The sequence below is a fragment of the Neoarius graeffei genome, chromosome 24 (assembly GCF_027579695.1).
Source record: "Neoarius graeffei isolate fNeoGra1 chromosome 24, fNeoGra1.pri, whole genome shotgun sequence".
In the NCBI taxonomy this organism is placed as follows: Eukaryota; Metazoa; Chordata; class Actinopteri; order Siluriformes; family Ariidae; genus Neoarius; species Neoarius graeffei.
In genome coordinates this window covers 46455577-46482020 of record NC_083592.1, presented here as the reverse complement: position 1 = coordinate 46482020, position 26444 = coordinate 46455577, and the positions used below count along the sequence as shown (strand labels likewise).

The 26444-nt window shown below is 42.0% G+C and overlaps 1 protein-coding gene across 1 annotated transcript in view; it reads left to right on the top strand.

Moving 5' to 3' along the window:
* Positions 1–201: 201 nt before the first annotated feature.
* Positions 202–26444, top strand: part of niban2b (niban apoptosis regulator 2b) — an 81499-nt gene continuing 55256 nt past the window's right edge. The window contains exons 1-2 of the mRNA XM_060907384.1: positions 202–526; positions 23691–23821. Coding sequence (XP_060763367.1) covers positions 472–526; positions 23691–23821 — 186 coding nt within the window. The 5' untranslated portion in view covers positions 202–471. The remainder of the gene's footprint in view (positions 527–23690; positions 23822–26444) is intronic.

The window sequence follows — 26444 nt, the reverse complement described above, 5'->3', positions numbered from 1 at the left end:
GTTGTTGTTTTTTTAATCATTATGATTATGGACTAAGGTGCATAGCCTGTATTTTACGCATGGGGACATGGGTAAGAGCTGTTCGTCTAACAAGCCCTTGTGAACGCGTTCTAACTTTATGTTTAGGATAAAACCAAAGCCCCACCCGTGATTAAAGGGTGGGGTTAAATATACTCACTCATACACACACTCTCTCTCATACTAAAACTCCAACTTGGCCATAAGGTACTGGTCCTAAGAAAGGCAGGACCGTCGGTTAGAGTTGAGGGTGTGTCACATACATGCTTCATGATGAACTGAGCTTTGGTTCCTTCTGACTCATTTCATTGCTTCTCTTCTTTCTGGTTTTCAGAGTAAGCAACTGGCTTTGTGTTTCATTGTGAGGGTAAAAAAAAAAAAAGTAGCAGCTACTCTGCTGTTGAAAAGTTTTCTGAAACTCAAGCGACTGGATACATCTCTGATTTGGTCGCCATGGGGGATTCGATCTCAAGCCACCTGGATGAGGGAAAACGGGAACTCATTACAGGTGAGTGTTTTGTTTCTTTTGGTTCTAGATACAACCAGTTTATATTTATCCAAACAAACATGTTGTTTCTTCTGTGTTTGGGGTTAAGGTGTGGATCAACTTTGGTAGATGTGCATTTCTTCTTTCATGCTGAGTACCAAAAAAAAAAAAGATTCCCAAAACAGTGCATTATTTTGCCTCTTTTTACCGCCTGGTGTACAGGGATTATGGATCTGATTGGGATTGTGGATCCGATTGGGATTGTGTTGGTGCGCTTTTCAGTGCGGCGACGTGGCGCACTGTCTCTTTTTTCCATTATAAAAGCACTGGAAATAATGTTTTAATACAATGTCCATTTATCCACGGATTGTGCTTCAGCCTTTCTCAGAATTGCCCAGGGTTTTTTGTTTTAAACCATGGGATTAAAACCTACCCACTTGCATGTTGCATGAGTCACCTGAGCAGCTGGAGCCACAGTTTCCTCAAACTCCAGTTGTTATAATGAAGTTTCCATGGCTGCTGAATAACCCATATTGCTCATGCAGCATTACTGTGATGCTGTTGGCCTTCACAGGGTGCTGCATGATGCAAATAAATCCAACTGTTTTATCTGATATGGTCATCCAGTCTAAACCGTTCCAGATCAGAGCATGTGGGTGTTTTCATGAATCACAGGACAATCTGGTATGCATACCGTAAACTGTTTTTAGTCAGACCAGTACAGGTCAATCTTTAACTATGCCTGATAAAAGGTTTACCAATGTGTGGGATGTCCCTCTAAGAAATATCACAATAGTAACATTATAGCTTGCTTGATTAATGGTTTATTAATTACAAATCAGATTTCACATCACTTTCACATAGCTTTAGGAGTATAATCCAGATCTGCGCAAGGATTTTGATATCGGGTTTGTTTTAGGAGGGAAAGGGTATTGCCTTTGAACATATTTAAGACTGCATGTCAAGAATTCATGTGAGGGAGGAGTGTGTCTGGATAGTGCATCACTCGACACATCTCTTGCAGGGGGCGGTTGGACATACTTCAGGCACTGGCTTTAAACATTCTGCCAAAAATGCAACTTTCTTTTATAATTTTGTCCAAGATGTAGCTGATCAGTCAGGATGTTTAGTTTGTTTCTAATCCAGTTGGAACAATGTTATCATTCAGCAGTTATCATCATTACGATGTGGCCTCACTGCGCCAAGGTCCTGGGTTTGATCCTGAGCTCAGGTTACTGTCTGTGTGGAGGTTTGCCTATTCTCTGCTCATCTATGTTGGTTTTCTGATTGGGAGGAAACCTTTGTAAGAACAGGCTCCAGAAACATGCTGGAGACTCTAAATTGTGACCCCTAACTTAGCCAGTTGTGCAAATGGGTGTTTTGAGATTCCTGGAGATAGACTGGTGCTCCATCCAGGGTGCATCCCAGTCTACTCCACACTTTTCCCCTGTATAGGGTCTGCATGTACCATGACTCTGACCAGGATGAAATTGTTCATGCAAATGTCTGTCAAACTTTGACCCACAGTTCCTACCTGAATATGAGAGGGATACCAAACTATGTCCTGACAAAGAAATTAATTCCAACTTGCACAATTTCAAGATGGCTGTCCTTACAATCCAGCTATCTTGTCCAATTTTACTGATAACAGGATGAAATATATTGACCAGTGCAATGAGATTTGAGACAAAATCTGCCATTAGCATGATGCTACAAGAGAAATTGTAAGCTTTTCTTAAAGTAGAAACATTGACGGGCGGCACGGTGGTGTAGTGGTTAGCGCTGTCGCCTCACAGCAAGAAGGTCCGGGTTCGAGCCCCATGGCCGGCAAGGGCCTTTCTGTGTGGAGTTTGCATGTTCTCCCCGTGTCCGCGTGGGTTTCCTCCAGGTGCTCCGGTTTCCCCCACAGTCCAAAGACATGCAGGTTAGGTTAACTGGTGACTCTAAATTGACCGTAGGTGTGAATGTGAGTGTGAATGGTTGTCTGCGTCAGCCCTGTGATGACCTGGCGACTTGTCCAGGGTGTACCCCGCCTTTTGCCTGTAGTCAGCTGGGATAGGCTCCAGCTTGCCTGCGACCCTGTAGAAGGATAAAGCGGCTAGAGATGATGAGAAACATTGACACTATCGTCTTTCATTTTCTGCTTTTCCAAAATGGTCAATAATGTAAACTTTTTTTTTTTTTTAATTAATTTTGGCTTCATTATTGCCTGCTGAGTGGAAAGAGCAGTGGGGGGGTTTGTTGGGATGCAGCTTCAGAAGCCACTTCCTGTCCTTGATATGATTGGACGATGGCCAGAATGTTGTGAAATAAACCATAACTGAACATTGAGGCCAAATACTTGCAGTATTGTCTTCAGACCACAAAATCCAAGATGAAGAGTCAATAATTATTCAGTCTTGCCATCCTCTGTTTTCGTAGATGATTAGGTCATCACCCAGAGAAGGATAGGAATAGAAGCTGACTCTAACATTTCCTATGTAGTTACCCAAGAGCTTTTAGTTTTTTGCTTATTTTACACAAAGCACTCATGACTACAATAAGATTAGGCAGAATCTAATTTGGTGCTTGTTACACTGGAATTTACCTCCATATACAGCTTTAAAAGGTCACAGGTCAAAAGTAAGTCATAGCTTCAACAGGAAATGCCACAGTAGTGTGTTTGCCCCAAGGCTGAATGTTTTTCGAGGCACTAGTGGGGAGGGGATGGGGTGGGTTGCTTTGTGAAGCAGGACTCTAACTGTCATGCATGCATAATTCTTGCTAAATGTTGGACATCTTATGCAACACCATGTTGCAGCATGACTCCCCATCAACTCCCCTATTGTCACTTTTCTCTGTATAGCCCTCAACATGTAGGAAAGTGTCTGTTTTGTTCATTTTTGGCCAGTGAACAAATTCTTAGTCGCCCACAGGGCTGTGTGGAAGTCACTCAAAAATGACGTGCTGGAGAAATCATCATTCAGCTGGAATGTTGAAAGAATGGTAAAAAATTGTAGCCTTGAAACCAAGAAAGAGTATAACAAGCAGAAGAAATTGGAGTGAGCCATGCTTTATCCTAAATGGCACCACCATTAATGTATGTCGGAGTACTGCATCTGGAAGTTTCCATGATCAGGTAAAGCTTGTGCTCAGTGGTAGAGTCAGCACTGTTGGGGCTCTCGGGACAATTAACGCATATGTGGAGCTCAGCAAATTAACAATCAAGCGTCCGGATAAAAACAAGGCTGGCATTAAGTGGCTGATAACCACCGGCTTGTGAAATAGGACAATGATCAGATATGAGTGTCTACGTTTCATTTCCCATGTGGAACTTGGTGTTAACAGCTGAATGTTTGCCCCAGGGCTAGCTATACTTTTATATAACTACATCCCATTTAGGTTTAGTGTGCCCTTTTGTACGGCTATTATAACGTCTATCTTGTAAAAATGCACTGAGACTGGAGGTTGGGTCCAAAGTCTTTATTTTATGTATGGTTTTCATATTTAATACATTCTTTCCACAGGAGAGAGAAAAGTCTGTTTTTTAAAATAGACATAATTTAAATGTAATATGATTGATTATACTGTCGTCTGCAGTTAGCTGGAAAGTCTTTGTACATGATCATTTTTCAAGATTCTGCCTGCATTTCTGTAACCCCCCCCGACATTCTGCAAAGAAGTAATGGTTTTGGAAAATGATGCTATGCAGGCAGCAGTAACCTAGCATGCTGAGTCTGGGGTTAACCGTAAGGTGCTTTGGTCAAAGCCTGAAACTTCATTTGGGATTTCCTGCTTGCAGATAGAGCCGATCTCCCTCAGGAACGGAGGCTTGGAAATGAATTTAACTGCCCATGGATGCTCAGTTTGCTGACTGCAGTAATTCTACAGTATCCAGATACTCCTTATAGAATACCTCCTGAATATATTACTTTTAACTATTAAAACATGTAATTCAGTAAACTGTTTGGTTATTGATATAACGGTATAAGGATGCTTCTGCACATGAATTCTCATTTTAAAAAAAAAAAAAAGCAAAAGCTAGGAATGCATGTGAAAATGGTCTTTGGAAAGACCATGTCATCCTGCTATTTCCAGAACTAGCCAGTGAGCTGAAGAACCAGCATCCATTTGTTGGCCCAAGTGGGATATTGGTACGAGTCACAATGTTCAGTTGTATTCTCAGCCATTTTATTTAACAACATACAAACTCGTGAAACTATAACATAACGTACAGGTGCCATTAACTCGGTAGCAATTAAACTTTGTGGCCCAAGGTTTCTAAAGGCCAATTTATGCTGACAACCCAGTCCTTGCAGATGGCGTCGCAGATGGCGTCTGCGTAGCCCCCCCCCTTCGCAGACGCTCTGCGCACACCTTCCAAAAATTGTGACCACGGCAGAAGCCTCGCAGACAAGAGGGCCCTGATTGGTCCACTCTACATCCGCTGTACACGCACTTCCGCTTCCCTACTTTCCCGGTTTGGTTTGTTTTCACTACTGACGTTTTTAAAACACGAGCGAAGATGGAGCAGCACGAAGAGCGGTTGATCGAGGAAGTACGTACATCTATATGACTCCATTTCTAGTCATTATAAGTAACTGGAGGATAAACACTCCACTAACCACACCCACCAACTACTCCTAGCGACTTCGCGCCCCCTTGCGTTGTGGCGGTGAATAACATCGCGCACGCCCATTACTCCCCGCTCAACGATAAATTACAACTGTCTGCGAAAAGCTATCTGCGAAAGCCTTGTTGCAAGAGTATGCAGAGGCCCTAAGTGTTATGATCGCCATTAATCTTGGATTTGACATGTCTAAAGCTGCACAGTTTGTATTTTGGTCAGTGTTGCCAGCTTTTTTTCAGGGGGGACTAGCTAATTCATGCTCAAGTCAGATGTTGTCATCCATTAATTTCCATATTCGTTGCATTGTCGTGTGTTTGCATATTTCAACCTGTTACATGAAGTATATTCTCTGAAAACACATCGTCATCTTTAGCCATGTCACCATATTGCTATAATTCCCATCAAGAGAAGAGATGCAAAGCAGTGGTAGGGTGGAGTAGAGAAATGGACACACAGGAAATGGGGAAGGAATAACTAGGTTTTTATTACTTGTAAGTATCAGCAAGAGAGTTTAAAACAAAGTACTAAGAAGAGCATTGCTGATTAGTGTTTGTTCGAAAATTATGGTGATCACCACTGTTCCCAATGATCAGTCACTAATCGGTGATTGGTCAAAGGGAATGATGGTAATCAGTCACTCCAACAATGAGAAGCCATGGCCTAATGGTTAGAGAAGCAGCTTTAGGACCAAAAGGTTGCCGATTTTGATTCCTGGGACCAGCAGGAATGGCTGAAGTGCCCTTGAGCAAGGCACCTAACCCCCAACTGCTCTGGGTATGTTATGTTGCTCTGAATAAGAGTGTCTGCTAAATGCCTGTAATGTAATGGTAATCAGTGATTAGTCATTGGAAGTAATGGTGATCAGTGGTTGGTTGTGATTTAGTGATTGCTTATTAGGAACAACGATCAGCGATTGGTCTTTAGGATTAGTGATTTAGTCATTGGGAGTAATCAGTGTTTGGTTGTTGGGAACAGTGGTGACCAATTAATGATTGGCCATTATGAACAATGGTGATGAGTGATATTTTGTTGAACATTGATTTTTGGTCTTTGGGAACAATTGTGGTTGGTATTTAGGAACAGTGGTCATTAGGAAAAATGGTGATTGGTCATTGGGAACAATCACTAATGGTGATTACAGGTGTGAACTGGAGTGCCATATTGAATGGAGCAGAGTCTGTGGCATCTGTTTTCAAGTTGCAAAGTCGGCAGTCTGAAGTTGTTCAGCTCTCCTTGTGACCTATAGTAGTATCAAAGTATTGCTTTTAAATTGAAAAGTCTGACTTTTGTGTCATGTTTACACATTCAACCCCAATTCCAGTCTATGTAATCAGCCAACCCAGAAGAATTGAACATTTTTAACTATTTTTGTGTACAGGGCCAAATTAAAATGCCTTTAGACACGCCTCTTCTCGTTCACTGATGCCCCTTTTCCACCAAATCAGTTCCAGGGCTGGTTCGGGGCCGGTGCTGGTTCACAACTCGTTCAACTTGCGAGCCAGCTGAAAACCAGTTTGCTTTTCCATAGCTCGCGGTGCTAAGGGAAGCCACGTCAGTTACATCGCTGTATACGTCAGTTACGTCGCTGTTAGTTACGTCGCTACGTTTGCATAAACCTTGGCGCGAATATCGAAGCAAAAACAACACCGAAGCAGCAGCAACAACAATAATAAAGGATGACTTCGTTTGTACAGCTGCTGCTTCTCGTCGCTTAAAAATGGCGATCTTTCGCGGTCTTGTTGTTGGTCTTAACAACTCCGACCCCCCCCGATGTAAGCGGTTCTTTCCTCTGGCCCAGCAGAGAGTTGGTGCTAGCCTGGAACTGTTTTTTCTGGCCCCAGAGCCAGTTCTTTGTCAGTGGAAACAGAAAACCCAGTTCCAAACTAAGCACTGGCCCCGAACCAGCCCTGGAACTGCTTTGATGGAAAAGGGGCATGAGAGTAGTTAGGACTGTAGGTCTGGTGAACCAGCACAGTGCTCCAAATGGTGCCGAGGTTATTACAGTCTCAATTGGGCCAACTCTTCTATTTTCATAGCATTTGTATAAATTGCGTAAGACATGGAGGTGAGCGTGGGAGCTAGGAACAAGTGCAGATGTACAGAGGGGGGATCTGTTTGTTTATTCATCTTTTACTGTAAAAACAGCACTTGCATCACTTCTTGTGCTGGAAATGGTCACTTTTTTTTTTTCCACTTATTGGTTAACACTGGTTAGTCTTCGGCAGGGACGAAGTGCGTCAGAGAGTATCCTAAGTATCACATGAAACCAAGTCACTGTGACTCACTCACACGCGCACTTTTAGTCTCTCCCATTCCCGAGGCCCTTCTCATGAACTGTAGTCCTTGCTTTGTAATATTGTTTATTGTTCTCCAGTACTTTTATAACTCAAACCCTATTTATTCACCATCCTGGATAAATATTGTGCCCTGTTTAAGTATTGGCACCCTTCATGAAAACAAGCAGCAGTTACTATATTAAAAAAAAAAAAAAAAGCATGAGACATTGAATTATTTTTAGTGCATGTACTTTCAATATAATCTGTACATTTACAGTTAATTTCACTTTTAATAAAGGGAACCTTTCTGTTGTGGGCTTAAACCTTTTTTAAAGATGGCTGCACAATGCCCAGCTAACCCCAGCATTCTAAACTTGGCAGTTATTGTTTGCAGTTTTTAGACTATTCAGAAAACCAACTGCCAGTTCCACAGTGTGCAAACATTAACAGACTAGACACTTGTTGCTTACTTTTTGTTTTTGCCTTGGCGGTCATAAGTTATCGTCACGTTACAACTCAGTGACCCCTCCCACTACTTTCAGTCAAAAGAATTTCTACTACTTTATGTTGAGCTGACTTTACTAATAATGTTAAACCTGAGACTCTCAATCTTGATGTATTTTGGCCACAGTGTACAGTTACAATAAACTACCATTGTTGGCTAAGCTATCTAGCCAGTAGGTTACTCACTAGATGTGTCTGCTTTTTCTGCAATCTGTTTCACTACTTTTATCTTGTATGCATGATTGAAAAATGCCTGGTCCTTTACGTTGTAGAGTTGGGGTTCCTTTTCCCACAACTCAATCAGGTGTTTGCATTTCTGTGTCTAGAAAGCAACCATTTAAAATATAAAACCTATGACCAAAGTGAGTAATACCCAGCTAGCTAACCTGACCTCAAAGAAAATCATGAGCTCTGACATTCCGTATGTGAAATTGAGCTCAGTTTTCATAGGAACACAATGTTGCGGTTTGATGGAAAACGGCTCACGTTGGAAAGACTTTTGGTAACTACACCAAACCTGACTAGGCATGTCAGCCTTGGAAAAACTCCATCTGACGAATACAAACTGATTACACACACTGATCCAACTGTTGGTGTTGGTTGGGGTTTGTCTGGGCAGTGTGCAGTAGAGGTCTGCGCGGGTCAGATTTTTCAGTCCCGCCCGCGCCCGCATTGTGCAGTCCCACTCCCGCCCGCAAAGAATTATGATTTTCAGTCCCGCCCGCACCTGCCATATTTTGTCCCGCTCCCGCCCGCAAATCCCGCATGATGCAGACGTTCGCGTTATTTCTCAGGAAAGTTCTTGTCTTGACACAGCGTGATGGTGCCCCGCCCCTTACTTTGAGTGGATTTGAGCATAAATATCTACAGTTCACGTTTGTTGTTATTTACCTTGTTTCTGAATTCAACATGTAGTGTCTCTAGTAATAATTAGTGCTGTCAAGAGATTAAAATATTTAATAGCGAATTGCACATTTTTGTCACGTGAGAAACCATTGTAATTCTCTGATCAGCATAAAAAAAGTGAATGGGCTTGCTTTGTACCAGTGTTTTTTTTTTAAATATTGCAGAGCTAGCAAGAGAACCATGAGTGAACAACTCTAATCAGAGAGACAGGTTACACAGTGACGGCAGGCTTGACTCAATGCTATCCCAGAAATCCTTCCTGTAATATGCAAATTTGGCCGCCTCTGATTGGACAGCCAAATTTGCATATTACAGGAAGAATTTCTGGGATAGCATTGATTCAAGCCTACCGTCACTGTGTAACCTGTCTCTCTGATTAGAGTTGTAGACTAACTTAAGCAGTAAATCACTTCACTCATGGTTCTCTTGCTAGCTGGGTGTGAACGGCGAGTCGTTAGAGTGATCAAAGGATTTCCCGTTAGGGTGATCAGTGGCAAATTTAAGATGCCATTCCTCACTCAATCTGGCAATCTGACTCTTTCTGCAAATTTAGGCATCTTAATGTTTTTATTAATGCCAAATAAAATATCCAGCACAAATTATGATAGACATAAATTAATAATTTATAAATTTTATTTCAAACACGTTTTTAGTTAGCGGGACTGCAGCTTATCACCGCTCCCGTCCGCACCCGCATATGTGCACTTCCGGTCCCGCCCGCAATGAGCTTTCAAAATTTGTCCCGCGCCGCACTGCTTTGCGGCGGGTCCCGCGGGACTCCCACAGGAGTGCAGGGCTGTAGTGTGCAGCCACCTTAAGTGTTCTACTTGGGCACTTATCTGAAGGAGAAACTCAACAGAATTCTAATAAATTCTACTCGGAAACCATTTTTGAAAAGGAAACTTTTTTCCTTTAGGGACCTGTTCTGCCAAGAAGGACAAACGGAGAAAGATGCCAGATGGAACATCTCTCCCCCTTGCTGCAGTGAACAGTCTTGCACAGAGTTCTAGGCCTTGTATCCCTGCTTTTTCTGTTACACTGAATGTTTGACTAGTGTTGTCAGTGAAGTCCTCAATCATCTGTTATTAAAGCACCAATATCAGAAATGTCTGCTTTAAAAAGCTGTCTAAAGCAGTGAGGCCTGGTTTTATTCTCAGCTCCATAGCTCAGGGCTTGGAGCACCTGGTGGAGAGGATTGGAGACATGTAGCTCTGTACTTGGGGGGGGGGACTGTTTGGTATTTATTTATCTAAGCTGGTGAGATTGTTACTGTAGGCTAGTACTTGCCTTAAGTATACGAGCGTGTGCACACTTGCAGGTTAAGCCTAATGCCGTATGTCTTTCGGTGCAATTCCCAGTTTTTTTTTTTTTTTTTTTTTTAAATAGCTGAATAATCGTGTAAACCTAGTGTGTTAATGTTATAACTGTAAAATCTGTCTGGTATTAATGACGTAGTATCCTATATTGCATCCTCAGCATTTTTATTCCCCATTTTATACAGTTGTGGTCAGACTTTTATATGCAGCTATTCATACAGATATGTCATGGTATTGTGCTTTTGATTGCTTATTTGAGCGGTTCCTTTTCTGTAGCAGAATGATTGTACAACAAACATCTTTAACTGTTTGAGGGGGGTTGGTGTACAAATTAATTTATTTAGGGTTGCCTGAAATCAACACAGGGTTAAAAATGTACATGTGCCTAGTTTGTTGATTGATTTATTAAATTAACTGTAGTTAATCTAGACCTGTCAGTGGTTGATTAACTAGTTTGTAGCTTCTCTGTGCCAATATAAGGGTTTGTTTGACCAACACAGTACAGTGGGAAAAGTCCAAGGAGCTCAGTGCAGATCTGAGAAAGATAGATTTACATGCCTCAGGAATGCTGTTTAAACCCTTCTCTAAACAACTGAAGATTCCAAGATCATCAGTTCAAACAATTGCTATGTAAGATATTAGGAAGTGTAGCCACTTTACTGGATGAAAACCCAAACGGTCACCCTCAGTTGAGAGGAAATTAGTTTATGATCAGGAGCCACCAAGGCACAGGTCCGTCATAAACTGGAAGCTGCTGGAACACCAGTGTTACTACTGTCTACAGTTAGTGAGGTTTACATTGCCATGGACTTGAGAGGCTGCCCTTGAAGAAAGAAGCCACTGCTCCAAAGTCAACACCTTCAAGCTTGACTAAAGCTTACAGCTGACCACACAGACAAAGAAAGGGCCTTCTGGAGGAAAATTTTATGGTCTGATGAGAGAGCTTGAGTTGTTTGGCACCAATCACCAAATGTACAGAGGAACACTACCAACTGTAAAGCATAGTGTTGGTAGTATCATGCTCTGGGGCTGTTTTTGCTGTAGGTGGAATTGGTGTATTGCACAAAAGTGGATGGAATAATAAAGGAGGAGGACTGCCTCGGAATTCTTGAGTATAATTTCAAGTCATCAGAAACTTGAATAAAGTTGGGTGTTTTAACAGGACAATGACACCCCCCCCCCCCCCCCCCCCCCCAAAAAAAAAAAAAAAAAAATCCACATCAAAGCTGGTTGTGGAATGGATAAAGCAGGCTAACCTGAAGCATACAACCAAGTCCTGGCCTCAAGCCTATCAAAAATATGTGGACTCTAAAGTCAAACTACAAGTTTAATTGAACTCTACCAATTCTGGTAAGTATAGAGATCAGATATCCTGCCAGAAGCTTGTTGATGGCTCTCAAAACCTGCATCTGGTCAAACCAGTACATATAACACATGGAAATGAGATCGTTAACTAAAGGAAGTGAGATAATGCAGTCAGTCATGTCTTGGTAACACAAAAGAATGAGTGAATCAAGTATTGACCATGACTTAGTAGTGTGAAGAAGTGAGCTAATTAAATCAGGGCCATGACTTGTGAACACAAAGGCGTGAGGATGATTAAGACCACCACAATATAATGTGAGGGAGCGCGATGATTGTCGTGGCCATATCCTAGTAATGTAAGGGAGTGAGAGAATTAAGTCATGGCCATGACTTGGTAACATGAATACTGAAATGTTATCTAAACTTTTTTTTAGCATAAAAATGGATGTCCTTTATTGAACCCCCCCGTGTAATTTTCAGAATTGTTGTAGCAAACTGACCAGAACAATAGTGTAGCTCCCTTACCATTAATGTACTGTATCTTATGTAGTTATTGTAAATTACTAATTTGTACCATTTTTGGGAAGAGGTGGTAATGGTGGGTGACACAGTGGTGTAGTGGTTAGCGCTGTTGCCTCGCAGCAAGAAGGTTCTGTGTTCAAGCTGGTGGAGGCTGTTCTGTGTGGAGTTCGCATGTTTCCCTGTGTCTGCATGGGTCTCCTCCAGGTGCTCCGGTTTCTCCCACAGTCCAACGACATGCAGGTTAGGCTAATTGGTAGTTCTAAATTGTCTATAGAGGATGTGCAGTCACGTGACCCGCACGTGTGTACTCCGCCATATTGGGCAGCATCAGGATTGTTTACCTTGCGGGAGCGTAATGGATCCAGGGAGTAATCCTCAAGACAATTCGGAAAAAACCCCATCTACATCGCGTGGTTACTTGTCTAAGTTTGTTCAGCATCTTGAAGGTGACGTGAGGCAGCATTACGTGGAAAAGTGTTCCAGGTTGGGGATTGCAGATCCGTACAACTTGCCACAATCCTTGTTCAGGGAAATTCGGAGCTGCGTTGCCGGCGATTTGCCCAATCTGGCCTACCACGACATTTACAAATTTCTTGTGAATCGTGTTACACTGGCAAAGCCCTCAAAGCTTACAAGAGCCTGGAAGCTTATAAATATTTTGTTGCGGGATGGGTATCCCAACTATACCTCTGGAAGGTTCCGAAGAAGGAAGTCTACTTGATAACCTCACAGGTAAGTGGCATTAAGACGTTTATCATAGAGACTATGGAGGACGTTTTATCGTAGGAATGTTCGAAATCTAAACTCTAAAGTATGAGAAGACGACAGTAAATCAGAAAGCTGCGCACATTTGCGCAGCTTCTGCGAAAACGTGTGCAGCTTTCTGACTTACTGTTTTCTTCTTATACTTCCTGTTTCATGGACTGTAACAGCATTTGCTCATTTAGTAACTTGAATACAGAATTTACTCTGATGAAATTATTCAGACACTCCAACGCCCCCCCCCCCCCCCCCCCCCCAAAAAAAAAAATCGGATCTGCACGATTCAGCCGTGAAAAAGGCGCATCCGCCATTTGCATCCCTGTTTAAACTCGGAGGTTAACCGGCTAATGAGGCTCGGTGGCCGGTCAAGATTTTTTTTTGTTTGTTTGTTTTCTCCATCCCTACTATGGATTGGCCTTTCAAAGGCATATATGAGCCAAAAAGATAAAACATTGTCATAGACTAGGCCAGGGTAATAGGGCTAGGCATAGCCATTTTAAGCATTAGAGATCAAGCGGACTGACGGCCACAAACACTGTACTGTCTAGTTTCTAAGTATGCAGTTATCATTCAATCCGAAAATCAACTTGACAGATGTACAACCCTGATTCCAAAAAAGTTGGGACAAAGTACAAATTGTAAGTAAAAAGAGAATGCAATAATTTACAAATATCAAAAACTGATATTGCATTCACAATAGAACATAGACAACATATAAAATGTTGAAAGTGAGACAGTTTGAAATTTCATGCCAAATATTGGCTCATTTGAAATTTCATGACCGCAACACATCTCAAAGTTGGGACAGGGGCAATAAGAGGCTGGAAAAGTTAAAGGTACAAAAAAGGAACAGCTGGAGGACCAAATTGCAACTCATTAGGTCAATTGGCAATAGGTCATTAACATGACTGGGTATAAAAAGAGCATCTTGGAGTGGCAGCAGCTCTCAGAAGTAAAGATGGGAAGAGGATCACCAATCCCCCTAATTCTGCGCCGACAAATAGTGGAGCAATATCAGAAAGGAGTTCGACAGTGTAAAATTGCAAAGAGTTTGAACATATCATCATCTACAGTGCATAACATCAAAAGATTCAGAGAACCTGGAAGAATCTCTGTGCGTAAGGGTCAAGGCCGGAAAACCATACTGGGTGCCCGTGATCTTCGGGCCCTTAGACGGCACTGCATCATATACAGGCATGCTTCTGTATTGGAAATCACAAAATGGGCTCAGGTATATTTCCAGAGAACATTATCTGTGAACACAATTCACCGTGCCATCCGCTGTTGCCAGCTAAAACTCTATAGTTCAAAGAAGAAGCCGTATCTAAACATGATCCAGAAGCGCAGACGTCTTCTCTGGGCCAAGGCTCATTTAAAATGGACTGTGGCAAAGTGGAAAACTGTTCTGTGGTCAGACGAATCAACATTTGAAGTTCTTTATGCAAATCGGGGACGCCGTGTCATTCGGACTAAAGAGGAGAAGGACGACCCAAGTTGTTATCAGCGCTCAGTTCAGAAGCCTGCATCTCTGATGGTATGGGGTTGCATTAGTGCGTGTGGCATGGGCAGCTTACACATCTGGAAAGACACCATCAATGCTGAAAGGTATATCCAGGTTCTAGAGCAACATATGCTCCCATCCAGATGACGTCTCTTTCAGGGAAGACCTTGCATTTTCCAACATGACAATGCCAAACCACATACTGCATCAATTACAGCATCATGGCTGCGTAGAAGAAGGGTCCGGGTACTGAACTGGCCAGCCTGCAGTCCAGATCTTTCACCCATAGAAAACATTTGGCGCGTCATAAAACGGAAGATACGACAAAAAATACCTAAGACAGTTGAGCAACTAGAATCCTACATTAGACAAGAATGGGTTAACATTCCTATCCCTACTTGTCCCTACTTGCAACTTGTCTCCTCAGTCCCCAGACGTTTACAGACTGTTGTAAAGAGAAAAGGGGATGTCTCACAGTGGTCAACATGGCCTTATCTCAAAAAAGTTGGGACGTGTTGTTGTCATGAAATTTAAAATCACCTAATTTTTCTCTTTAAATGATGCATTTTCTCAGTTTAAACATTTGATATGTCATCTATGTTCTATTCTGAATAAAATATGGAATTTTGAAACTTCCACATCATTGCATTCCGTTTTTATTTACAATTTGTACTTTGTCCCAACTTTTTTGGAATCAGGGTTGTACTAGGAGTATTGAATTAGATTACACCTACCTGATGTGAAGTGTTCACTACAAATTCGGCTGGTAGAACTGGGGTACCAGTTTTTTCTTCGCACAGCGGACACCCATTTTGCGCGTCTCTGCTCGTCTGCGGGGAATCTATAAAATAACAGGCCCTCCTTTTGGCCTTGTCTATTGGTACAACCAAATGCTGAACAAGATATAACCATTCTCGAAAGATCTACTCCCACACACTTGATAATTAGAACGGGTTCGTATAAGTTCTATGCGTGGCCTTGCCGTCCAAGATGGCAGATAAACAAATATCACGTGACCTTGTGACGTCACGTGCACGCTCTCTATAGGTGTGAATGGTTGAGAGGAAAAAACCTCAATCAGTAGTTGTTGGCTCCTTCGATCTCGAAAGATCATAGTGATCTGCGCCAGGGGTCGTCCATCAGTTATTCAGTTGCAAAGCCTAGTATGACTGTATAGGCCGATGCGTGAGCCGCACGGTCTGCTACAGTTGCTTGGTCGGGTGTCTGTTGGTGCCGACTGCAGTCTCCGTTGTCATCGGAGCCTCCTCCTTTCCTCACCTTCCCCAACGACGGCCTTGGTGGTTGACTGCCAGCCGGCGCGGTCTGAGGCCGCCGTCTCCAGGTTTGCGGGGTTGAAGCCGCCTGCCCTCAGGTTGTACTTGCACATGTCCTTGTAGCGTAGTGCGGGTCGTCCTGTGAGTCTGGAGCCTGTGGCCAGCTCTCCATACAGCACGTCCTTTGGTGCTGTATGGTGAGCTAGCCACAGTAGAAGACAACAGGAAATCACTACTGTAATGTTCTCTGGACACTGATGACTGAAGCTGTCAGATGCCCCTTTTCCACCAAAGCGGTTCCAGGGCTGGTTCAGGGCCAGTGCTTAGTTTGCAACTGGGTTTTCTGTTTCCACTGACAAAGAACTGGCTCTGGGGCCAGAAAAACCGGTTCCAGGCTAGCACCAACTCTCTGCTGGGCCAGAGGAAAGAACCACTTGCGTCAGCAGGGGGGGCGGAGTTAAGACCAATAAGAATAACAAGACCGCGAAAGATCGCCATTTTTAAGCTACGAGAAGAAGCAGCTGTACAAACGCAAAGTCATATTTTTTATTATTGTTGCTGCTTCTTCCGTGTTTTTGCTTCGATATTCATGCCAAGGTTTATGTAAACGTAGCGACGTAAATGACGCATACGGCGACGTAATGACGTGTCTCCGCTTAGCACCGCGAGCTATGGAAAAGCAAACTGGTTCTCAGCTGGCTCGCAAGTTGAAAGAGTTGTGAACCAGCACTGGCCACGAACCAGCCCTGAAACTGATTTGGTGGAAAAGGGGTAAGAGCGGCCACGTCATTGTAGTGATGTGGTGCCAAACTGGATGGTGGTAACGAGGGGAGTGGTGTCAACATCCAACCATTCGGGACACGGTAGCATCATTACCGCTTGTCAATCATGGTTCTAGTCAATGTAGAAAGCTTTGAAAGTTTGGATTTTCAACTGAACCTTTAAAATTCTCAGTCAGGAACATGCAACGTTGGTTCTTGTTTATAGGGATCTGTTGTGGTTCTTTCAGCAAAGTTGGACTTGAAGTATTTTTAAAGCCTTTAATTCGACAACTTCAACTTCTCTGCATCTAGGAATATTTCGTTTTAAATAAAAGTATTGTGCTTTCATGGAGCTGGATATTTGGCAAGTATATTTCATCTGATGTATTTTATACATGCTACATTTTGATGTTTGTTTCTAAAAGACTTTTGGCCTGTGCAGTGACTCCTGAAGGAGGGGAAACCACAATCCACTAGAGTAAGACTGAAGTGAAGAAATGGACAGTGTGAAGGTTTATCCCTTCTTGCTTATAGCCTTTTTATAGGTTTGATGGTACACTTGATTTATACACTCCAGCCTCATGGAGTATGTATGATGGATCAGCTATGAACTTCTGATGTCCGAGAGAGACCTCATTATTTTAGTGTGAGGAGTTTCAGAGCAGGTGGAATTGCTCTCGACTGCCTCTCTGCTTTATGTACTTTGTGTGTTTGGAGATTAATGTATATTAATCTCTGAATAGTGTTTATGCTGCACGCAATGTAACTGGCCGATGAAGAGAAAGGAGCTATAGTGGTAACATCTGGAGAACATGTGAACCTGTCGTGTTTTTTTTTTTTTTTTTTTCTTCTCTTGAATCCTTCCTTGGCTTTTAATAAAAGTGAGCAATAAAACACTTAAATTCCAGTAAACTTTGTATGCTTAAGGAGTTACATATAAATGAAAAGTAAATATGGAGTGAAATTAAAATGAAATCTTTTTCACCTTAGTTTAAGGGCCCGTTCCCACAACACTGATAGCTATACTTATGACTATGCCTGAATTTAGTTCCAGTCTGGAGCAGTCACACCACAACTATATCGGTTGGTCCTGCCACTCGGGTAAATAAATGCATGCAACTTCGGAATAGTCATGGAAGTTTTTTCCAAGTAGTAGCACATTATTCCGGGTCATACTGTACAGCTTGGACTTCAAAACAGCCCATGCACACACTCCAGTGGTCGATAGAATACAGATAGATCATGAACTATGGAAATTAAATTGAAAAAAAAATTTAAATATAAAATATGGAGGGGTTACGGATTTAAATACGGATACTAATAATTTACGGGTTGGTCACGGATGTTTCAGTATATTACAGATTGGTTACCGATTTCATACAGATGATGCATCACAGATTAAAGAAAATTAAGTCTAAAATGATGAAATGTTTGGACTGCCAGTTCATAATTAAAATATCTTACTTGCATTTGTATGTTTAATTTACTGTTGATATTTCACAGAAAATCACACATCCGTGAAAAGATCTGTGCTTTGTATTGTCCTTTTTTCTGTGAATCCGTATTCTGAGACTTCATGATGCAACGAAGATGCCTGGGGGGAAAAGACGTACTCAGACAAATTCACACGTAAACAGTTACCTGACTGGACCAACGTCTTATCGGATCAGGTCCAGGCCTGGAAAAGTTGCTCTGGAAGCAATGTCACTGATGCAGATAAACCCAGGCCTGGGCTATAGGGATCATTATCAGTCTGGTCTGACCACCAACCACAAAGTGCAGGGGACCGATTTATTGATAGTTATAGTTATCAGTATTGTGGAACCAGGCCTTAAAAGCGCTTAAACTGAAACTTGGTTGCTAAAACAAAAGTACAAGAAAAACCTCAATGGTGCACATTTGTAAAAATGGTTTGGTAGTAAGGGTTTAAATGTAAAAATTCACTCAAGTTAGAATTATGCAACCAACAGGTTAATGCAAAACAAAGGTTCAGTCACTTGTTACTGTAGTAGTTGAAGTCGGTTTCGTAAATGTTCAAGATCCTGACGGTACTGTGCAAGTTCTAGAACATGAGATGTGATGTTCCAGGAAAGTCATCAGTGATCTGCTGGTTTGATGTGTTGTGCATGCAGCATGTTTTTTAAATGCTACATCAATTGGCAAATTTTATTCAAGAACAGTACGTCATACTTTACCTGTAGTTGTTTGATGTGTAACGTTCTAGTTGTGACTTTAATATTCTAGTGCTATAAGAAGTTGTTCCGGTGAGGAGGGAGGGGGGGGGGAAGAAAAAATACAGCATGTCATTTTATAGAGAAACCAGAAAGCATGGTTACGGCTTTAGCTCTGATAGTGACACAGCGCTGACGTTGGTGAATCTTTTTTCCCTTAAACATGTTAAATATACATCTTACAGAGAACATCCAACCACCAAATTAGGTGTGTTCTTTTTAATCTTTGTCGACAATTCATCAACACCAGTCAGAATCAGGCATTCAGTGTGTGTGTGTGTGTGTGTGTGTGTGTGTGTGTGTGTAATCATGCCTAGCAAATCCATTACAGCTCGTGTAGTAAAAGTTTTACAGATCATGAGTCGTCCTGTAATTCCTACATTTTGCTGCAAGATCATTACCGATGTGTAAGCTCCTGGACTACTGTTGAACCTGCGGCTTCATACTAGAACTTTTTTTTTTTTTTTTTAAGTGACCTGATGACCTTTTATCAGATTCCATCATACAGCTCCCCCAAGCATACAGATTACAGCTGTTTTCTCTCCTCTCTGCCCTGCATTCATCATGCTGCTCTCTTGCTGAAAGCATTTCAAACAAATGGGCAGGAATGTTCCCTCACCCCCCTCCCCGGATCCCCACCAGAGCCTACACCCTTGTTAAGAATAGTTTCACAAGTGAGAACCTAAACACTGATTTGGAATATCTCCTGTGTGAATCTTGTGAAATTTGGCCTTTTTCAGGAACACAAACGGTTAAGAGTTGGCACGGTTCGTAATACCGACTCCAGTGTGCATGCAAGCGCTCTGAGCTGTGAAGCTCAAACACTGCTAACTGTTCTTTTTGATCAACTACAAAGAGCACAGTGTGAATCGCTGTTAATCTTTAACTCTTTGTGAACGCACTAAACCTATACTTTTCTTTGTTTATTTCTCAAGGTTGGCTACAAGTGTCAAAATACTGATGGTGTATTTAGTGTGTGGGTGGGTGGGGGTTAAAGTGCATATCACGGGTAAATTCAGGAGCAAGATCAATGTAATTCTCCTATTTTATATTAAACTTTGGTCAAATATCTCACATTTTGCGTGTTTTTTTTTTTTTTTTTTTTTTTTTTTAAATATTAAAACCTTGGGCGATACCAGAAAAACTCGGTTGAAATCAAGCCATTTGAGGCGAATTGGTCCGCCTCTGAAAAAACTTGGCATTTGGATTTCCCAGCAAACATTGATTTTTGTGACGTCACGTGCGGGACGCCTCCTCCTGAACCCTACATCAGCGCTGGTTTATGAGAAAACGACCTGGTAGTTTTCTGCAAATTTCAACGTTATCACGTAATTATTAAAATGGTTAACAGATGTATCATAGGAGGGTGTAGCAACACCAATCTTGATGGGATTAGTACTCATCGTTTCCCAAAAGACTGGACAATGAGGGAGAAATGGGAGCGCTTCGTGCGAGGCACCCGGAAGCCGAGGACCAAAGCAGAGCCGAGAAAAAGACCAAGAAAATCGGCGATTCACAAGTTGACTGTTGCCAGGGTAAGAAATAAGAGCCTATAATCTAAGGCTACATCCACACAACAACGGCAACGGGATGTTATTTAAAAATATATCGCGTCCAAATGGGCAACGATCAGTAAAATATCAGGTCCATATGGCAACGCAACGCTTGCTGAAAACGATGCAATACACATGCCACACCTCTAGGGGCGCTGTAAGACGGTCCCTTCGGAGACACCAGAACAATAGAAGTAAGGACGCATGCGCATAAACTATTATGCGCGAGACTTCATATTAGCCACAAAGTCAGGAAAATCTGTTCGTAAAATTACATTATAATGACCAAATACAATGAAAAGTATTTTTCCAGTCTCACCTGTGAAAGGTAATCCCATGTGATCTCGTTTGGACGGCAAACCTGTTGGTACAGTTAAACGCAGCTAATCTTTATTCTCCGCTTTGACCTATCCAAAATGGCGGCAAGGATGACGTATGATTATACGCGGAAGGCGGCGTCTTTAATGGTCCGGAATAAATTGAATGCTACATGTTGATGGATTAATTTGTTGTTTCTCACCTGTGAAAGGTAATCCCATGTGATCTCGTTTGGACGGTAAACCTGTTGGTACAGTTAAACGCAGCACATGAATCTTTATTCTCCGCTTTGACCTATCCAATATGGCGGCGAGGATGACGTATGATTCTACGTGGAAGGCAGTGTCTTTAATGGTCCGGAATAAATTGAATGCTACACGTTGATGGATTAATTTGCTCTTCTACGCCCTTTTTGAGGAATGTATTGTCAGACTTAAACCAACATCTGAAGAGGTGAGATCGCTCTTTTTTTTTTTTTTTTTTTTTTTCCCTATTTTTGCTGGCGGGATTGACTCTGCCCTAAGGGCAGAGTGTCTGTCTGTCTGTCTGTCTCTCTCTCTCTCTCTCTCTCTCTCTCTCTCTCTCTCTCTCTCACTTTGCACCATTACACAATAAATATTCACAGTGAAAATATTTTGTAAGCGTGTTTCATGAACCAAGTTATAGGATTTGTTGACAACTTGCATCGAGTTCGTTACACTTCTACCCGGTGTGAAGCACACAGTCGTGGTTGTGACGTCATCGTAAACAAATCCGTTCTTCTCATCCAGACGACTTCACAACGGCAACGTTGCCAGATCTTTCCACTCTGGAACCCGTTCTCAAAAAGATTGTGTTTTGGGCACCCAAAACGCCGATGCCGTGTGGACGCCAGGCCTAAACGATAAGCAATTGTATCGGAGTCACCTGAATCCGTTGCCGTGTGGACAGGGCCTAAATTAGGTGTTCCTGTGTTTGTGTGGTACACGGATAATGTTATTTATTGACACACAAGTAAACACCACAGACGCGCTGGGTGATAATACACTTGCTTAGATTAGATAGAACTTTATATTGATCCCTTTGGGAGGGTTCCCTCAGGGAAATTAAAAAGATACAGTCCACAGCCTGGTAAAAAGCAGCCAAAGTAGAGTCCAAAGTAGCGTGTTTAAAGTCCCCAGAACTGATCATAAATGCCTCAGGGTGCTGTGTCTGCAGCCTTGCTGTGACGGAGTGAATCCCCTCACGTGCAGTGGCTGTGGCTGCCCTCGGAGGGATGTAAACACAGATGGTGATGCTAGCAGCTCCAAGTCCGGGCAACATAAGACTGTCATTACAGAGAAATGTCCTGGGTTACACCAGCGGTTGATGTAAATGATGAGTCCCCCATCTTTGCCTTTCCCGCATGCTTTAGTGTCTCTGTCGGCTCTCGCAGCAGTGAATCCCCGCAGGTCCATATTAGCATCTGGTACAAGGTGCGTTAGCCATGTCTCCAAAAAAATAAATAAGCTGCTCTCCTGGTAAATCCACTGGTTGTTCAGTGCGGATAGCTCGTCGACCTTATTCAGCAGCGAGTTCGCATTCCCCATAACGGAGGGAATGGATGGTTTGTAGCGCCGCCGGTTGTCTGCTAGCCTTTAGCTTAGCCCCGGATTTCCTCCTGAGCTCGGTGGGGACGGGGTGTCGTATCCCGGCTCGTCCCATTGTTTTCAGGGCCAGCAGCTCCTCTCTCAAATAAACGAGAAAACTGGTTGAATGTTAGTTATCCATGGGGTATGAAGAAAAACACATGCTCTTCGTAAGAAGAGCAGAAAAGTAAAAAGGTGGGAAAAAGAGGTTTAAAGAGCTAAAAACTACAGAGCTACTGGAGAGGCAGCCATCCAAGGCTCACATTTTCTTTACATTTTACTTCACATGTATCAAGGGATATGCGTGTCAGGGCTTGAGATCTTGGGACCTGTCAAACACATTAAATGTATATACAACCCTGCTTGGCCAATTCCATATGTGTAGCTTATGAAATCTTTCTCCTACAGTAGCCAGTACTCTTCTAAATGAAGAAATGTATAAATGCATAATAATTAGAAAAAAAATATTATTTATGTAACAATAGATAGATGAGCATTGATGCATGAATCCATGGGTTTAGAAGCTGAAGCTGACAATTCCATATTTCAATGCAAAATCGCTAGCTGCTAAACTTGGTCTACGCAGGCTGTGTACTGAAACCGTGCAAGCTCTCGCAGCCTGCTGGCGGATCCGCACGTGACATCACGAATCTGGCTCCAGACTCCCTTGGGATTTTTCCAGACGCGTTTATTTTTTTCTGCTGTAGATAGATGGCCTTGTGCAAAATTACCCTTCTGGATGAGTATGTAAAGGGGCATACTTTCATAAAAAAATTGGTCCAGGATATGCACTTTAAGCTGCTGACTGCAAAGTCATCTGAATAATTTATTTTTTTTTTTTTAAATTGTGTGGCGTTTTTCTTTTGTCTCGCAAGAACAAGATCATGCAGACAAGATGTGACTTTGATATGCTGAGGGTCGCTTTTCTCTGTGTTGGGACCGTTTTCCTACATCTTGAGGTAAACAGTATGGCCGAACACGAGGAGCTTGAACTAATTAACATAACTATGGAACTGCGTCACACCAAGATGGCAATGCGTGGAAAACCTTGACTCTGCATCGACCTCGGAGGGTTTTGAGTCACAGGGATGTAATTTGTGGTTGACATTTGCGAATAGATCTGTGAAACTAAAGATGAATTTTTTTCCCCCTCTGTTACTGCTTTTGTGCTATCGTTTCTTTCTCTGTAAGATGAAAACATTAGGTGTATAATGCTAGACTCGATACTCTGGAGTCGAGCCCATGCATTCTAAGGTTAAGATAGCCAAGTGCTAGCTAGACTGATTTAGTTATCTGTCCAGAAAAATGACATCTATCCTTGCTCTATCTTTTCTTTTCCGCTGGTGAGAGAGCAGAGTCCACCATATTTGCCCAGGGCAACTTGTTTTGGTTAAAAGTAGGTCAAACGCCCCATGGTGGTCAGGTGATAATGCAGCTCACTTGCTTTGGCAATCTCCAGAATCGTAAAACGTGGGACATATTTTATCTCGGCAAAACATGTACACATGGGATACATGGCGTGTGCAACAGTGAAACATTTTGAAACTTCAGCAGCTATATAAATGGAACATTTTGCCCTGAATTCAACTTTGCAGTCAGAAAGTTGAAGGTTGTACCACAAGTGTTGAACTCTTGAATCTTGAACAGACTGCGCACCCTGAACTGGTTTTTAATTTCCTTCTTGTCTATCTCGTTGTTCCTTCAGTTTAAATCTTGTGGGGTTTTTTTTTGTGTGCGCAGAGAGGACAGCCGGAGTCCTGACAGAGTTCGGCCGTCTCTACGAGCAGCAATATGCTGTGGCCCTTTTTAACAAGGTGCGCTATGACGTGGAGGGAGGAGGAGGACCTCAACCTCAGCTCCTGCACCGTAAGGTAACTGCTCCATCTTCTCTAATCCTCCTTTTCACTTTGTCGTGACTTGCTAAGTACTCTCCTTCAACAAACACCACCTTTTTTTACCAGGAATCCCCTGAAGTGCCATCTGTGCAGTTTCGAGCTGGCTTTGACTGGCTGGCTTGCTTTCTTGACAGAACTGCATTGATGTAGATATTTAGAATCTGCATAAGTTGGCGATCTAGCTCATTTAGATGTTATAATGACCAAAAAGGTTTGATTTGTAATGGTTATATTTTGACATGTTTGGCTGCTGTTAGATAAATTGCTAAGACTGACATCGATATTTTAGCATGGGGATATTCAGCAAAATTTATAAAGGTCTAGTTATGTACAATTCCTTGCTTACAAAGGTCCTGATCAACTAACAGCTGCCTTTTAATGTCTAACCGTTAATGATTAATTTATGGCTATAAATTAGTGGTGGTTACCATTGTTGGCCAACACCATGGGCTCTGAACAGATAAGCCACATCTGTTTTTGAATTTGTCTGCCTTTGAACGTTGTCCTTGACTTTTCTCCATGGCGTCAGTTTGCTTATCAGACCAGCCAGGGGAGGGGGGGAGCTGTGAAATTCTTTGGTCTAGTCTATTGAGCTGTCTATAGTTAAATCCATCCATTATCTATGCCACTTATCTGTTGAGGTTGCGGGGAAGATGGCACCAATCTTAGCTGACTTCGTGTAAGAGGTGGGGTACATGGAGACAACCATTCACTCATTCATGCCTATGGGCAATTTACACTGCGTTCCAAATTATTATGCAAATGACATTTTTCACTGGTTTTCCTAAATAAATAACTAAATGACAAGTCATCATTTTCAAGTCATCAACCATTAGAGTACAAAGCAAATATTTTTGAACGAACCTTCCAATGATAACGGTATTTTTTTAAAAATTGAAAAACTGAAAATGCACTTTTCCAAATTATTATGCAAAGCAGAGTTTTAAAAGATTTTGTTCTTGTAAAGAACTAAAAATGGTCATTTGTGAAATTGGAAGCATCAGCAGGTGATAATTACTGGAATCAAAGCCTAGTTCAATCAAAAAATCTTACAGTTCAAGTTGCATTACTGGATGTGTAGCTGATTCAGAGCACACACGGGTTTGTGCAGATAAAGGCACATTAAGAAAGGTTCTTCCAGATAAACACATCAGAACAAGAGAGTAAATGATAAAATACTATTACAAAGCAACAAACAAGTCACTTTTGAAGCTGCTGGTAGCTCTGGAGTCTAAGAAACACCAAGGTGTAGATATGCAGTTATGTATAAACCTTCTATTTGGTCATCCTTAACCAATGCTCACAAGCAGAAACGACTCCAGTAGGCCTAGAAATACATAAAGACTACTTTTCAAACAGTCTTGTTCACTGTTGAGTGTCCTTGCACTGTTGAGTGCCCTGGATGCTCCAGGTGGATGGTTGGTGAATGACCACCATGTCCTAATAAGGCTACTACATCAGCAAAGAGGAGACAGTCATGATTTGGGCTGGAATCATGGGGAGACACCTGGATGTCTCCTTTAGGGTACCCAAATGTGTGAAAATGATGTTTGGGAAGTATGTTGAGTTTAAGACTGACTACTGACCACTTTATATCGTCTTCATGTATGGGCATGGCAGTGCACCATCTCATGCTGTTAAGAATACCTATGCACTCGTGCATGTGGTTTTCTTGTATTTCTAGGTTGTTTCTGCTTGTGAGCATTAGTTAAGGTGGGCCAAATAGAAGGTTTCTTCATAACATCTTGGTGTTTGTGGGACTCCAGAGCTACCAGCAGCTTCAAATTTGAACTGTTTCACCTTTTTCCTGCTTTGTAATATATTTTAGCATATATTCTCTTAATCGAATGTATTTATCGGACAGAAACCTTTCTTAATGCGCCTTAATCTGCACAATTATGTGTGTGCTGTGAATCAGCTACAAATCCAGTAATGGAACTAGAACTGTAAGATGTTTTTGAGTAATTATCACCTGCTGATGCTTCCAATTTCACAAATGGCCATTTTTAGTTCTTTACAAGAACAAAATCTTTTAAAACTCTGCTTTGCATAATAATTTGGAACAGTGCATTTTCAATTTTTTCAGTTTTTCAATTTTTAAAAAAATACAGTTATCATTGGAAGGTTCGTTCAAAAACATTTGCTTTGTACTCTAACGGTTGATGACTTGAAAATTATGATGACTTGTCATTTAGTTATTTATTTTGGAAAACCAGTGAAAAATGTCATTTGCATAATAATTTGGAACGCAGTGTAGAGTGGCCACTTGACCTAATTTACATGTCTTTGGACTGTAAACTGGAGGAAACCATACTGCCTGTGTTCAGTTAGGTGATTTGCATAAATGCAATTGAATAAACCACAACTATACAAACGATCTGCTCTAGAAGTCAAGTTGGTTCATGTTTAGGAAGCTAGAGTCACTGCACTTTGGCCTGTGTGTGCGCCCCCCCCCCCTTGGTTTTCTAAAATACTTTGTTGGGATCACCTCCATACCCCAGTCCACCAGGTGATGACCTCTGCTCTAGCAAGTCAAAATGCAAATGCTTGGTCCATCAACAATTCCCCAGTTTTCCAGAGTTGGTCACCTCTTTAGATG